Raw genomic sequence first — 17,111 nt, 5'->3', positions numbered from 1 at the left:
CGGGAGGGGAATAAAATCTGGAAAATAAATAAATAAATAAATCAAAGAGACTGAAAAGTTCCCCCTTGACAGAAGCCCAGGTTGATAGTTTCTTCCTACACTCATCACAGCTGGCTTCTTGCTGATCATGGCTAACAAGTGAGATCCATGCAGATGAAATACAGCCTGGTCCTATGTAGTCATTTCCTGTCACGTTACCAGCCTTAAATTACTTCTATGACCTAGCACTGCTTATCAAGAAAACCCAGACCCAACTTGTGCATTGAGCTGTGCTGTGCTCCAGGAAAAGGAAACTTCCTTAAAGACACCTCGAGAGGGGAGCTCATCACCACACTGTCATTTTCTAAAGTGACTGTTGTGTTTACTCCCAGAGGAAATGCTGTCTCTGGTCAAGTCATTTATCACTTAAATTCTAGAATGTGTGCACCAAAGTAAACATGTCTATTTTAATTGTTAACATATTTTTAAATGAAACAAAAAGTTATGCTAAAGTGCCTAACGCAAAGTCTCATCGAGCTGGGGTTTTCTTAAATATTTACTTGAGCACAATGAGATGGGAAGCTGCACTGGAGCTGGGTGCTTCAGAGGTCATGGAGCTGTAGTGACTTTGATAGAAAGCAGCTTTTCTCCTTCCGTTTCTAAATGGTCCCTACTTTGATTACAAGCATTTATTATAATTATCAAGAGATTAGGCTGTTGTTATAGAATCCTAGTAATGGAACCATTTAGAAGGAATATAATGGCAGTTTATTGGATTCTGCAAAGGAAAAGAGCATACAGATAGAGTGGTCTGTTCTGTGTGTGGTTCCACTCCTGGCTGAGGATACTCATTTTATTATATCTTTCTGTCCCTTCACCGTGGTAGGTTTTGGTGGCCTAGGGGTGTCATGTTCTCTAATATGGGACCTGACCTTTGGCCTTTCATGCTTTTTATCTTTTGTAAGCCACACATATGCTTGTGTGTTGACTTTTCACTGTTAATATCTTTGCAATAAAATCAGTTGATGCCCAGTTAGTTCTGCATAAATGAAAAATATCGACCAAACAGGTTTTTTTTAATATTTCAGTTCATTTAGAGACACCCACATGGAAGATATAAGGTAATGAGGCTGAATTAAGTGGATTAAAATTCCCTGAATTTGTAACTAGCAGAATTTCAATATGTGCAGAAATACAAGAGAACAATTAGAGAATTGATGTCTGTACAGAGAAGAGACCATGCTATCTGTCAGAAATGCCTGTGCTGGGAAGAGGCTCAAGTTCAGAAAAGCTATTTCTTATGCTGTGAGATACTAGGAAGGCTATGTTAGTGATTTCGGATGTCCTGAAAATAAATGATCACTGGCCATCGTCCTTGCCTATAACATCCTGTGAATAATAAGCCTTCAGAAGGTTCTGGTTGGGTAGTTGATTTTGTTTTGTTTTTGTTGTTTTGTTTTGTTTGTTTATTTGAAATTTGTTTTTATCACAGTGATAAAGAAAATATTACTTTTATTTAAATATTTATATATTCTGCTGGGTATTTTATGGGGATATCCTCTCTCTTTCTCTCTCTCTCTCTCTCTCTCTCTCTCTCTCTCTCTCTCTTTCTCTCTCTCTCTCTTTCTCTTTCTCTTTCTCTCTCTGCCTTCTTCCCTCTTTCTCTCCCTTCCCCCCTTAACAGTGTTACACTCTGTAGTACAGGCTTTGAACTTTAAATCTCCCTGCCTGAACTCACAGGCCTGATCTACTAGGCCTAGCCTAAATACTATTTCTCTGAAGCATTTCAAATCTGCATTACTTCTACTTTTTCTGGATCATATTATCAACATACATAGTGTTATTTGGTTGCTGTTATTGCTAAACAAGTGTGTAAAGTTAGCAGGAGTAGTAGTTCCTTCAGCTTTGCTGGAAGTTCTTAAACCACTAACCAGAGGCTTTAGCTGCCATTCCAGCTTTCTAGACGCTCCATGGAAGACTGGAGATGTAGGTACAGGCTCAGCTTCACTAACACGCAGAGTGGGGGAGGAGTGATTCAGAATGATCACTCCATAAGGCCCTTCAGATGTGGTAGTCACCTGCTTCTGACACGATAAGCCTTGTCTTTAAAATAGTGTGTGGGGTTCGTATGCTGCATTGCATACATAATGCGTACATACTGTGTAATGTGTATTTATACACTGTTGTACTATACCATAGAGTATATTTAATGTAGACACTTTATGAAGTGTATGTAAATAAAAAAATGACAAAACTCCAGGCTGTGGTGGTACAGGCCTTTAATCCCAGCACTTCTGAGGCAGAGGCAGGCAAATCTAGGTGAGTTTGGGGCCAGCCTGGTCTACAGAGTGAGTTCTAGGACAGAGAAACCCTGTCTCAAACAAACAAACAAATAATATACAGAACATCTCAATCCCAGCAGGGTGGTTCACAGCTGTAATCCTAATACTTGGAAGCTAAGGTAGAAAGATCGCCAGGATATAGGATTAGCCTCAGCCACAAAGTGATTCATAGGCTATCCTGGGCTACAAAGTAAGCCCTGCCTCAGGTGAGGTGGGCTCATGGAATACTAAAATATTTTTAAAAAGTAACTTCCGGCTTCCCTATTATAAACCATAGAAAAGCAAAAGTAGTCTTTTTATAATAGGCGAAGATTTCATCTGTGTCACTGAATACCAAACTAGATCATTAAGAATCTGTTGTTTAGCCTGGCAGTGGTGGCACAAGCCTTTAATCCCAGCACTTGGGAGGCATAGGCAGGTGGATTTCTGAGTTTGAGGCCAGCCTAGTCTACAGAGTGAGTTCCAGGACAGCCAGGGCTAAACAGAGAAACCCTGTCTTGAAAAAACAAAAAACAAAAACAAACAAACAAACAAAAAGAATCTGTTGTTTTTTACTACACAGTCCTCAGATATATTTGTGTATATGAATTTGTCGAAGTGCTTATCCATATGACTTAATTGCATTTTTTGTGTATAATTCTATGTAATGGTGCTTTCATTTCATGGGGATTGGGTGAGAGTGAACTAGTGCCAGTGTGCAAGAAGGACAGGAGGACAATAGCAGTGGTTCTGTAGGAACAATCACAAGCAACCTTCTGCTTCGGTTTTCCATTTGCAAGTCATCAGTTACAAACTTACCTAAAATTGCTCATATTTGTATTCTGTATGATATCACTGACTTTCTATAGTAATGCAAGGAAACTAATACATTGAGATTTTATATAGGGATCTGAAGGCACCAACAAGGATTATGGTTACTTGATATGAATACACTAATGCACTGAAATCTGAGTTAGAAAAGAACCAACTCAAGCAAAATAGAAGAAGGAGAAGGAAGAGGAGGAGAAAAGTTTCATTTCTAGGAATTACCTTAGAGGCCCAGTTTTAAGTTCTAAAAACAATATTCTTTCATTTTCTTATAGAGGATGTATATGTCTTATGGACAAAATTAGATTTATGCTAGCTAGTGTGTTATGCTTCTTTGTTACCTATGTGGTGCATGGAATCTTCAAATCACATTGCTTTCTAAAAAATACCAGCTTGTGTGATTACTGAATACTAACCAAAATGGTCCCTGATGCAAAACATGAATCCAGAGGATTTCAATTACAAACTCAACTGTGCAAATAGCAACCCAGAGCTGTTGAGAAATATGGATAAGTCAGAAAGGGAATATGAAAGGGTGTCATGTTGATGAATGGAGCTTTGAGCCCACCTGTTGTGTGACTGGCATCTTGAGGGACTCCTTCCTTGGACCACCTATCATAGGTCAGCCTGGTCTACAAATCAAGTTCCAGGACACCCAGAGATACACAGAGAAACCCTGTCTCAAAAAAGCTTAAAAAAGAACAAAAATTAAAAAAAAAAAACACAAACAAACAAACAAATAAAAGCACCTGCCTTCTCTGAGGAAAACAAAAGAAAAATTAAAAGCAAATTTTAAAAAATCAAACATATAAGCCCAGATTCTACAAAGGCCTTTCCTATGGCACAGATCCAAACATAAGTCCTTGAGGTCTTTGAAATAATTATTTTAAGGAAAGTATAAAGATTTTTCTCTTAAGAGATTTTCCCTCCTCTTATCAAATAGACATGCCTCCCCTTCAAACTGATAGTAGAAATAAGGTCTATCTTATGGGGTAAGTATGAATAATATGCTAATGAGAATTTTTAAAAGAATATAAATGTATCTCTCCTAAAACTTACTAGACGACATTAGCATGAGTTTTCACAGTCCTCTGTGTCTCTCCCATAATTACCAGTGTTCATCCCAGGTGGCTGTCTATGCTTGGAAGGAGGCAGGAAACAGCTGCCTGCAATGTCATATCCTCAGGAGAATTCATTTTCTCAATTGCCTTTGGAGTGAGTATAGCTAGGAAATCAGACTACCACAACACACACACTTGCTCTGCCACTAAGTGATTGCTTGATCTGGAGAACATCAACCCCTCCTGGAATCTGTTTCCTTTCTTATAGGGTTGGGCAATAGTGATGCCTTTCTCATTTGGAGTTGATGACGACTAAATAAGCTAGCATATGTCGTGGTTAGTGTCCTGTTCATTGGTCTGATGCAATTACTGTTCTGACAACTATTGGATTATACTGAGGTGACAAACAACCTGAACATTTCGGGGATTCACACCTATGTCCAGCAGGCCCTCAGGAAGGCTCTGCTCACAGAAGCCACTCTAACTTCTGTTTTGTTTGTTTGTTTCCAAGACAGGGTTTCTCTGTGTAGCCCTGGCTGTCCTGGAACTCACTCTGTGGACCAGGCTGGCCTCAAACTCAGAAATCTGCCTGCCTCTGCCTCCCAAGTGCTGGGATTAAAGGCATGTGCCACCACTGCCCAGCTCACTCTAGCATCTTAAATACAAGATGGCATGTGGAGGGAAAGGGTTATGGCACTCTAGCCATTGTTTCTGAGACTATTGTCTAGAAGTGACTTGCTGTTGCTCACAAGTAACTGGCCAAGAAGTCACATAAGCATGCTTTTCTATGTGCATACAGAGTTAGGCATATTGGCCAACTCTGTCTACCAGCACTGGACACACTGAGGTAGGGGATTGCTACAAGGTCAAGCAAACTTGTGCTACATAACAAGATCATGTCTCCTTTAACAAAAGAAAATGAAAAAAGAAATGTGGATGGGAGAAGTATAATCTACAGTGTAACCAAAAGGAGGAAACGATGACATTTTTATCTTAATAATAAGTGTATTAGAATATAGGTTATATACCATTACAAGCTACCCATTTAACTTATATACTTCAGGTACTCTAGTTATCAGCATAAAATACTGAACTGCATAGTTTAGGGCCTGGGCTATAGCTCTGTAATAGAGTACTTGCCTATCACATGCAAAGCCCTGGCTTTAATCCTTAGGTACTAACAAAATAAAACAAAACGAAACAAAACAGGGAGGGAGGAAGGAAGGAAAGGGGAGGGGGGAGCAAAGGCCAACTGACAAATAATGCACACTCCAGTTTTTTGGTTTTATTGTTTGGTTTGGGGTTTTTTGTTGTTCTCTTTTATTTTGTTTTGTCTCCATTGTGCTGGTCACTTCTTTTTTTTATTTATTCACTTTACATTCTGCTCACTGCCCCTTCCCAGTCACTCCCCCTCCCCTTATACTCTCTCCCCTTTTCCTCTGAGAAGATGTGGGTATCCCCCAACCCTGGCACATCAATTCTCTATGGGGTTTTGCACATCCTCTCCATCTGAGGCCAGATAAGGCAGCCCAGCTAGAAGACCATATCCCACATACAGGCAACAACTTTTGGGATAGCCCTGCTCCAGTTGTTTGGGACCTACATGAAGACCAGGCTGCACATCTGCTATGTACGTACAGGGAGGCCTAGGTCCAGCCTGGGAATGGTCTTTGGTTTGGTCTATAAGCGCCCCCAAGGGTCCAGGTTAGTTGACTCCATTGTTCTTCCTGTGGAGTTCCTATCCCCTTCAGCACCCTCATTCTCCCCCCTATTTTTCTGTAGGAATCCCCAAGTTCCATCCACTGTTTGGCTCTGGGTTTCTGCTTCTGTCTGAGTAGGCAGATGGATGGAGCCTCTCAGAGAACTGCCATGCTAGACTCCTGTCTGCAAGCATAACAGAGTATCATTAACAGTGTGAGGGATTAGTGCTTGCCCTTGGGATGGGTCTCAAGTTGGGACAGTTTTAGTTGACCATTCCCTCAGTCTTTGCTCCATTCCCCATTCCTGCATTCCTTATACATAGGATAAGTTTTGGGTTGAAAGTTTTATAGGTTGGTTGGTATCCCTATTGCTTCACTGGGGTTCTTGTCTGGCTACACGAGGTTGGCTCTTCAGGTTCCATATACTCAATGCTATGAGTTACAACTAAAGTCCCATTGATTCTTGGGTGCCCCCTTATCCAGGGTCTCTCGTGTCCTGGAGATGTCCCCCACCTCCCCAGCCCCAAGTCAGTTGCAGATTTCCATTCATTATCATGGCCCAATCTCTGGCAATCTCTGGCAATCTCTCCTATTTCTCCCCATACCTAATTCTGAACTCCCCACACACACATTTCCCTCCCCATCCCCTCTCCCACCCAGTTCCATTCCTCCATCTGCCTCTTGTGACCATATTATTCCCCCTTCTAAGTGAGAATCAAACATCCTTGCTTGTGCTGTCATTCTTGCTTACCTTCTTTGCGTCTATGGAGTGTAGCATGGGTATCCTGCACTTTATGACTAATATCCACTTATAAGTGAGGACATACCATGCATGTCCATTGAGGACTGGGTTACCTCACTCAGAATGATATTCTAAAGTTCCATCCATTTACTATGCATGTTCCATGTTTTAATATGCAATCATTTACTGGCATATATTTACCATATGAAGACATGGATTTCATAAAAGCACATTATATAATTTGTGCCTCTTCAAGTGAAGACAATTTTTAATTATCAATGTGTCAGATACATGTTTTTATTTTGTCTGGGCAGGATTAGATGGCTTACACAGAATTCTTAATAATCATGATTACCATGATACTTGATAATCTTAATTACCATGTTTTTCCACACAAGTGGAAGACCAGGTGATCATGTATATATTTAGTAAAGTATCTCTTTGTTCTGACTCTAATTTTTTATCTGATCTCTTGAATAATTTTTATTGCTATATATCCAAATAGTTTTGCTTTATCATATAAATTCAGTTTTCAGTCTAGTTTATGAGAGTAGCCCACCCCTTTAAAGAAACTAAAGCAACAAAAAACCAAAAACTAAACAAAATTGAAACTGTAAGCGAGCTTCCAATTAAATGTTTTCTTTTATAAGAATTACCTTGATCATGGTGTCTCTTCACAGAAGTAGAAGAATGACTAAGACAGGAGTTGGCACCAAGAGTGGGATATTACTGTGGCAAGCCTGACCATGCTGTTATATGCAGGGAAATGGAAGATGTTGGGACTTTGGACTAGAAAAACAATAGTATACATTAGGCAGAGCTTAATAGGCCATCTTAGTAGGACATGGAAAACAGTGCTAAAGGAACTCTCAGGGAATTTCAGAGAGGAATACTATTAGTAAGTGACTATGAGACCATTCTTGTGGTATTGGCAAAGTATGTGGCTGCTTTTTGTCCTTGCCCTAAAAAAAAAAAAAAAAAAAAAAAAAAAAAATTGCTCCTGAGGCTAAATTGAAGAGTTTGGGATTAATGGTGTTGACAGAGGAGGTTTCAAGACAGGCTAATATCGTGTGTGTTATATCATTATAAGGAGCAAGCTGAGCAAGGAAAAATACAAAATGAAGTTTGAGCAGGGGAGAAACATCGGGAAATATAATGGAGCTAATTCCAATGCTCAAAGAGATATAAAGTTTAAAGAAAAGCCTGTTGGGATGGAGTAAAAGGAGTGGTGACCTCAGGGCAAGACTTCACCCAGCAAGCTTCCAACTTGTGGAAAGGAATTAAAGAAAAGTTTAATCTGTGAAGGCAACCACCACCAATAGAAAGCTGATGCAGACGTATTTGAACAAGAGGCCAAGTTCCAGTCTCAGCAAGCAGCAGAACTTGGGGGCTTCTACCATGCAGTTTAAACTTTAGGGTCAAGGATACAAAAAAGCAGTTATGGACTCTCCCTCTATGACTAAGGAGAGTTGCTGAGACTAGGTATGTGGTAAAGGTATCCTTGCATAGAGGCTCTGTGAGACCACTGTATGATCCTGTGAAAGTAAAGCCTGGATTGCCTAGAGACCCCAAGATGTTGGAAATGTCCAAGTCACAGGATATCTGTTGAAGAAAGTTTCCTAACAGAGAGTGGAACCAGCTCAAAAGAAAGAAGTATATTTCAGTCAACAAAACTGGAAAGATTTGAAGATTTCTGAAGATTTGGTGTTTGACATCAGACATGGAAATGCAGAGTTTGGAGTTTTTTGGTCCAGTATTTCCTTACTATGTTTCCTTTCCTCCCTTTTGGAATGGTAATGCATGTTCTCTGACATTGTATGTTGGAGCATGTGATCTGCCTTTTTATTTTGATTTTACAGCAGCTTACAGTTATTGAAAAATGGCATGAGTCTTAGAAGACTTTTAAACATTATTGAGACCATGAAAGACCATGGGTCTTTTGAAGTTGAAAGTGTGTCACCAGGGGTGGGATTTGAGGTTCAAAAGCCAATGTCAGACACTGTGTTGCTGTCTTCCTTTCTGCCTATGATGTAGCTGGGCTACTACTCCAGCACCTACTCACATGCTGCCATGCTCCCCACTATGGTGACATGGACTACACCTCTGAAACTGTATGCAAACTCCCAATTAAATGCTTTCTTTTATAAGAATTGTGTTAATCATGGTGCCTCATTATGTCAATAGAACAGTGACTACTCTGAAACTGGAATTATAGATATCAAGTGCTCTAAACCGCTAAGCTATCTCTCTAGCTATAGAGTATAGATGTTCTGAAGCTGAAATCAATCCATCGACTCCTTGTTGAAAACATTCTTATCCCAGACATGGTATTAATGATGCAAGTAATAAGCAAAACAAAAGCAACCCTTGCTGTGTTCTCCTGCAGTGACACATAAGATGTGTATAAAATCTGCTATGAAAGCTTTCTGCATATTTTTATGAATAGTGCTGCTCACAAAAGTTGCAGTATCATTTTTTTTACTGTATCAGGCTATATTATATAAACAGAAAACCTAACTTTTTGAGCTGAGGTATTATCACCAGTGTTTATTGGGTTACATTGAAAGCGAAGTTCCATCAAAAAAATGCTGCATTCGACATGTAGTAAGCATGTTTCGGTAGTTTTTGAAATACACTGTGGGTTTTAATAACGGTTCAGCAAGTAGAAGACAATGTTATCCTGTAATAACCACAGTTGTTAATGGTTTATATTAGATGAAAGCTGTAAAATCATTTGAGAACTGTTAACATTAGAATAATAATTTACAAAGACAATTACCACATACTGGAAATTTTTGCAACTAATTTGGTATTATTAATAATGGATAAAATTGCACTTTTCTCAGGTTGCTGTGGGCAGCAGGGAGTTACTTCAATGAATATTTCAGCACATTATTTTAATCATTTCTCTACCAAATCCACATGGGCAATATTTTATTCTTCTTAATTCAGTCTACTAAGCCATAGTCATTAAATTGCAGACTATTTGTAGTAAGGTCTACTCTGTGATTTACAACCTTGTAATAAACTGTATAAGAAACAAAACTGCCATTAATGTTTGCAATTGGATATTTTGTTTGTTACTAAACTCCCCAGGATCAATCTTTTATTAGAGAAAAAGAACACTATAAAAAAGAAAAGAGGCAAGCATTTCCAATATAAGAGAATAACACAGCTATTTTACCTTCTGTCTACTTTAATAGAAATACAAACACAGTGCTCCTAATTTTCCAGATACCAATGAAATAACATTTTGCATTTTGGGAACAAATAAATTTCTAGTTTTGACTTTTTGTTACTAATGTTAATATGATTTATTTCCCACATCTAGTCAACTGCATGATTTCTGGCGCCTGGATTACTGGGAGGATGATCTTCGTCGAAGGAGAAGATTTGTTCGAAATGCCTTTGGCTCTACACATGCTGAAGCACTGCTCAAATCTGCAGTGGAGTATGGTGAGTGCCAGGGCCTTAGTAGTAGAATCTATCCCGGATGAGGGTCCTTTGTGATAATAATTTGTTTTTGCAGTGTAATGTTCACTCAGTTAAGAGTCAGAAATATTGCCAGGCGGTAGTGGCGCACGCCTTTAATCGAAGCACTTGGGAGGCAGAGGCAGGCGGATTTCTGAGTTCGAGGCCAGCCTGGTCTACAGAGTGAGTTCCAGGACAGCCAGGGCTACACAGAGAAACCCTGTCTCGAAAAAAAAAAAGTCAGAAATATTATATTCTGCCTCACCCTTCAGGACTATCTGGGTCAAATTCATCTCTGTATTTCTTAAATTAGATTTATTTAAAAGATTTCAGCTTACCATAAGAGACTTAAATCCTCACATCTTGTAGAAACCTAACACTTTTAGGATAACCTAAAACTGTATTAAAATGAATTTTTTTTAGTGTCTTTCAAATTTGAATGACCACAAGCCATGTAAACATACATTGCAATCCTGTGCGGGGGGCGGTATGTGTGTACATTTTGTTTATTTTGGGTATTTTATGTATTTTTCTACTGGAAGCACTGCACAGGCCCTACTGCAAGATCTGTGTATTTAGGTATAAGTGTGTGTGTGTGTGTGTGTGTGTGTGTGTGTGTGTGTGTGTACCTGTATATACATACATAGACATAAACTATGTACCTCTCTCTGTATATCTATGAATATATAACTTAAATTATGTTAGTAACCTACTCACATAATATTCCTACCCTATTCTTATAAGCTCCCAAAATTATCAGGCTGTGTAGATAGCTCAGTCAGTAAAAGACTTTGTGAGTTCGGATTTCCAGCACCCAATTAAAAGTTACAGCTGTAACCCCAGCATTGCAGAAACAGGAAGAGTCCTGAAGCTCACTGGCCAACCTCAAAGAGAAACCCCGTTTTACAAAATAAGGTGGAAAATAATCAAGGACAAATCTATGGCATACCCAAGTACATACACACATGCACACACAATCAAAATCCTAGAGTTATTGCTACATTCATTTTCACTAACCTTAGAGTACTTCAATGAACTATCTATTTTAAAGTTGACCACATTTGGTAAATAGTTTTGCAGCATTGTATAGTACATATCATGTCACACCATTCTTTTTCTTAAGGAGGTGAATGTAAAGTAGTACAGATCATTAGCAAATAAACACTGTAGCTAAGGGTTTCAGTGCAGCTGTTAGCCTAAGAAAATTACTTATTAATTATACAGTGGAAGGAAATATGAAAAATGTTTCAATAAATCAAAGGAGTCCTTACTGTAAGGAATCCTTGAATGAACTCTAACGACCCCTTAAGGCTTTTAGCACCCTAAGGCTTTGAAGCCAACTTGAAGCGAGTTGTTACAGTCATGTATGCTGCCTCTCAGGCAGGGTACTTACTCTTCATAGTACCTTGAACTGGCCTGCAACTCACTATATGGATGACTCTGACCTGTAACTCACAAGCGCTCCACCTGCCTCTGTCTCTGTAGTGTTGAGATTAAAGTTCTGTTCTTAATTTACTCTCAGTCTGTGTCATCTGAAAGTAGAATAGTCTACAAGTGCTTTGTCAGAGAGGCTAGGCTAGGTGACATCAGTACTAGTGACAGAAGCTTTAGTTCTCTAGAGGCTGCCTTCTGGATTCTTCAGGCTACTTCAAAAGAGCTTGGTTTGAAAATAGCCATTTTGTTTCCGCTTTAAAAAATGGTTTTCTTTGTGCTTGCTTTGTATCTTTTAAGAATCCCTTTGAGATATAGGTTCAAATTTTAGTCACATAGAAAGTAGTGTTAATAAACCTAACTAAAATAAATAGTACTCCTGTATTGCTTGAAATGGATGAGCTGTGTTAGCAAGCCTTTTGTGTACTACTTGGGAATTTAAAATATGTTCTTTTCATTCACTTTAATTGCTAGATGATGAACAGTATTCAGGACCTGTTGTCCCTCTTGTGTTAGGGTCCTTAATGAAAAAAAAGTAAGGTGTTTTTCTTTGACAATTATTAGGAACAAGCATCATAGCTAAGCCACAAATATTCGAAACATCTGTACAGTTCTTATGGTAGAGTCACACACGATGGTCCCTCTCCAGGGTTCAGGTCATGGTGTGGAAGACCAAAGGTAACATCTGCAGCTCTCCCTCCCAGGATTCACCTTTTCAGGCTTTCATCAGGCCTTGCTAGCTGTGAACCTCAGGAGCTGAGGAGAGGAGAGGAGAGGATCGACAGTAAGAAAAGGAGCCCAGGGCAGGAAAGTTGGAACTACTCCAGGGAGGGATGCCTACAGACAAGTAGAGGGCAGGTTGCAAACACCCAGGATCCCCGTTCCTCTAGCCCTGCTTGCCCTCTAAATGCACAAGAAGCACTCGCTCAGGAGAAGGAGGAAGTAACTGCCAGTACTGATTTCAGAGCACTTCCTTCAATAAAAATAGACGCTGGGAAACCTAATTGAAAGCAGATTCTGTTTTTAAAGTTTTATATTCAGAACATCAATATAAAACCAAAATGAAAACCAAAAATATATAACACTCAACCTATTGTCTGAATATCCTTCATTAAACTCTAAAGTATGTTTCTGTCTAGCAGGGTGCAGCCCAACAGCCACCTTGTAGTCCTGGGATGTGAGGTCAGCAGGGTAGGATGCCCTCGTAAGACAAAGCTGTACATTCCTAAACACTTCCTAGGACAAACTGAAATAAGTGCATTCCTTCTCCCTTTGGCAAATAATTGCAACCTTTCTACCTCCCTAGGATTAAATCTTGTTGTAAATCGTGTCTTGCCGTTAGGCTTTGAATATGAACAATCTCTGCCGTGGATTTTGGTGAAAACTATTTCATTTATCTGTGTTGTAGAAACAAGTGAGTGTTTAAGGAACCAAGTAATGTTTTAGTCATAACTGTTGGAGACTTGTAAACTGAAAAATCCTCTTTCAGTTTCTTAAATAGGCAGTGTTTTCTTTGTGGTAAACATCCGTGGACTCTGAAGCCCAGCGTCATGTGTTAGTGTAGGTTATGTCTTTGGAAACTGGATGCCTCCTGTGGGGGAGAACAGAAGTGAAGAAGGGACAGTGCACTTCATGTTTAGTGGAAATGTCTTGTGTCAATTGATCGTTCCTTATATCCTAAATCCAGACACACGGTTTCGATTATAATGGAGCTGTACTCCCATGATGAGAAGGAACATTTGGCTGTAGTTCAGATTTCTTGGTATTATTTTCAGTTTATTTGGAGTCTCAAACAAAAATTTGAATTCTTACTTTAAATAAGTAAACAATCAGCTGGATATAATTTTAAGGAAACAAAAGACAATAATGTTATTTCATAATGATTTTGAAAGTTTATTCTCTGATTTTATTGTTTAAACTTATAGTTGACCTTTTTCCAGTTGGAAAATAGACTTCGCAGTGATGGAGTTTTCCCTGCTTTTTAGTAACACTAATGAGTTGAATAATTTATGAGGTTATCCTGTGCAAAAGATTCAGTATGATTTGACACAGTCTCAGTCTCTGGTGTTGGAGTGTGATTAATAAAAACCTAGAGGCATTCCTTTTTCTATTTCTTGCTGTTTAAGGTGCTAATTTTACATGACCTGAAAGTGTGATTTAGGTGGTTTTTAATGGTAAAACCTCTTTCAAATGAAAATTTGATTATCAGGAGTTTTACAAACTATAGCAGTAGAATTGCATAAGAAAAATCTTTTAAAACTCATCTTCACATCTGCATGATTTATTCTTTGGGCAAAATTAGCTAATAGGTAAGCAATTGAAAGTAGGTTTTAAGTGTCACATATCAAAGTAAAACCTAGACTCATCAAATCCTGGTGTATTCTAGTGTGTGAAAATATTATTGGACAAAGAATAAGGCAAACTCTGAGGAAGCTTGGTCCTCTTTGTTGACTGTCAGTCATCATTTGGGCTTCCGTTTCCCTTCCATAAAATTACAGTGGAGCTACATTTCATCAAAGCCCAAAATCGCAAGTGCTTCATGTCTTGTGATCAAAGACGTCATCTTAAATAGGTCTGATCTGGTACTGCAGAAGAGGGCAGGCTGCCTCAGCCTGAGGGAAGGGGGAAAAAAACACAGAGCAAAGATGACAAAGTTAATCAGTCATTTCTTTGGCAATAAATAATAAGATATGCTGAGAATTGCAAATGAGAACATTCTTAGGTTCCTCAGAGATGTGTCTGCTTAACACCTGATTTATCTAAGCTTGTGAAGCCATCAAGTTATGACCTTGATATACCAAAAACATCTCCGTAATGAGCTGGAATTAAATTAGCCTGCTACTGCATGCATGGCTACTGTAATGTGTTACATGCAGTCATCAGGAAATACGAAGGCATTGAGAGTGGAAACCACGTTGTGTAGCAATGCTGCAATTGAGAAAAACTTTGAAATTACCTGTCTTCATTCTTTCAAGAGTTTGCAGTCCTTACAGCATTTTAGAGCCTACTTCTTTACCATGTAGAAACATGAGCAACCTCCTGCTTTAATTGGTACATTATTAATTGGATCTCCATGTTTAGAATAAAATTTAGTGGATGGAATTAGGTTCCAGTAACTTCCTGAAAAATTAATGATGCAGTTGTTTTCAGAGAAGGAAAGATCTCCCAGCTCTTCTAGATAGTACCTCATAAGCTTCGTTTCCTACCCTTGTCTTCACCCGATGGCTTTATGGGCTAGTAAAATGACTTATGACATTTCCTAAAATGGGTTCAGAAAAGCTACAAATATACTTATAGTACCCATTCGGACATACGTGTTATTTCGCATATCAAAAGCTGTTCCAACAAGCTGCCTATTCTTATGTTGAAGAATCAGACACACTGTAAGTAGATTCAGATATTTAACTTTGTGCTAATTGAAAGGCACTATTGAGGAGTTTCTGTGTGTCATGTATGTTCTAGGCACTGGGTTTTGGAACTGAGCATTTCTGCACTGCAGGAGCACAGGAGACTAGATGTCCTAAGGTACCATATAGTAGCTATGACTTATAAACTGCCTCAAAAGAAGATTCTGAATTTGCCAGCTGACAGAGGAAGTAAGGGTGAGAAGATTAGAAATCACCAAGATAGGGAGGGAATAGAATAGAAATAGAAATATAGAAATAGAATAGAATTCACCAAGATGGGAAGGGCCTAACATGTTGGACTCAGTAATTGTGTTAATGACAGAAATACAGAAAGTACTTGGATGTAAGACTAGATATGACTCAGTAGGAAAGAAACTGACATCCCTGAGCAAGTCTTTGGGGTCAGCCTCTAGCTCTGGCTATGAAATTACTTTTGTTTTAGACATTTAATGTTCTCAGATAAAATAAAAGCCACTTACAAACCAAACTCAGATTTTTCTATATATCCCAGTGGGGCACCAAGGCTTTGTAGAGCTAGGTGCTTAATAAAACCCAATTACTGTATACACACACACACACACACACACACACACACACACACACACACGCACGCACGCGCGTGCGTGTGTGTGTGTGTGTGTGTGTGTGTGTGTGTAGATAGATTGATTGATTGATTGATAGATATAGATATATATTTGATGAGGTCTTTGCACAATGTTTAACCACATCTTTGATCAGTTTTAGAAACCCAACTGATGGATGAGTTTTCTAAAGACATATCTACAAATGTGTCATTTTAAAGATCTGAAGTGAGTTGTTTGTATTTATGCTTTGTTCTACTCAGAGCATCTGGAGATGTGAGAGAGAAAGTGAGGGTAAAATTTGGCTAATGGACTTGCTGCCAAGTGCCAATTGAAAGCAAGTTTCTTCATAAATTTGCTTATTTTATTCCAATACTGGTTACATGTTCATGTGTAAATCATATGCATAGTATAATAGATATTTGTCTTGTAGTGTATTTATAGTGCTGTGAGCTCCATGGACATCATGTGTCTGAGTGGCAATTGAAAACATGAAATGAATTGCTCTAAATCAGTGAGTAGATAGAGTGGGCATGTGAAGAAGAGGCCAGAAGTACACAGAGTAATGAATCCAAGTGGAGACAGGTACCACCAGGAGGACAAAGGCTCATAGGAGGACAGAGGCTCATGCTATGGGGAGATGCCATGAAGATGAGTTGAAAGATTTATGTTTGGGAAAGATCAAACCATGGAAATAAGGCAGGCAGCGTTGATATGGTGGGCGAAGCTAAAGCTCACCCCGAGCACCACCACCGCATTCTCTCTGTGCACTTGGCACTGTGAATTGTTTCCTTACGTAGAGTTTACCTGATAATATCTGGTAACTGTCACTACACATCACCTATAAAGATGCTCTAGTACAGAACACCTTAGTGTCATTCATGGGCGATATATATTGTGTCACTCATAAAAACGTAATGTTTTGTGAGGGTTTCTTCAATTTATTTTACTTGTTATACTGGCTTTGATTATGTTTATTTTTGTATTCATGTATTTATTTTTTAGTTTTGTTTTTTAGGTACTTGGGTTGGTCCCAGACCCATGCATTTTAGAAAGCATTCTGCCACTAAGTTACATCCCCAGCCCTTCTTACATTTTATGAAGTATTGTTAAGATCCCCTGCACATCATCAGCACCCTAGCTAGGCTTTGTTTCAATAAGAAAGAATGGGTTGCTTACCCCCCAAAGCATCTTCTATCCTTTTACCCATGTTTTTACTTCTTTGCTTTAGTCTGAGATACTTAGAAGAAAATTTCCCATGCTGTTGTAGGAGCTGCTCCACTCTTTCAGTGTGCTTTCATGTCATCTACTTGATGTTTATTCCTTTACAGGATTCCCTAGGATTCCAGGCTTACATTATGCTCCTGTCTACCCCTCTGGGCACAAGAACCAGGCTTCTTTCCTTTCCAAATTCCATCCCCACCTCATCCCTCTCTTTTCTCCTAGGGGAAAGCAGTGCTTAAAGGAGGAGGAAATGGCCGCAGTCCTTCCATTTCAGTACTCTAACCTTCCATCACTGCTCTCTGCACGGTACCATAGGGACCAGACTCCCGCAGTGAATTCAGACACATAGCCCTGAGCTGTATGATA

The 17,111-nt window shown here is 39.1% G+C and overlaps 1 protein-coding gene across 5 annotated transcripts in view; it reads left to right on the top strand.

The window, feature by feature from the left end:
- Positions 1-17,111, top strand: part of Nbea (neurobeachin) — a 551,294-nt gene that overhangs the window by 337,733 nt on the left and 196,450 nt on the right. For all 5 annotated transcript variants that reach the window (XM_031373880.1, XM_031373884.1, XM_031373881.1 and 2 more), the window contains one exon: positions 9,963-10,087. In XM_031373880.1, the coding sequence (XP_031229740.1) occupies positions 9,963-10,087 (125 nt within the window). The remainder of the gene's footprint in view (positions 1-9,962; positions 10,088-17,111) is intronic.

Source organism: Mastomys coucha, unplaced genomic scaffold (genome assembly GCF_008632895.1).
Source record: "Mastomys coucha isolate ucsf_1 unplaced genomic scaffold, UCSF_Mcou_1 pScaffold16, whole genome shotgun sequence".
In the NCBI taxonomy this organism is placed as follows: domain Eukaryota; kingdom Metazoa; phylum Chordata; class Mammalia; order Rodentia; family Muridae; genus Mastomys; species Mastomys coucha.
The sequence above is the reverse complement of the archived record's forward strand: the minus strand, read 5'-3'. Positions and strand labels throughout refer to the sequence as shown.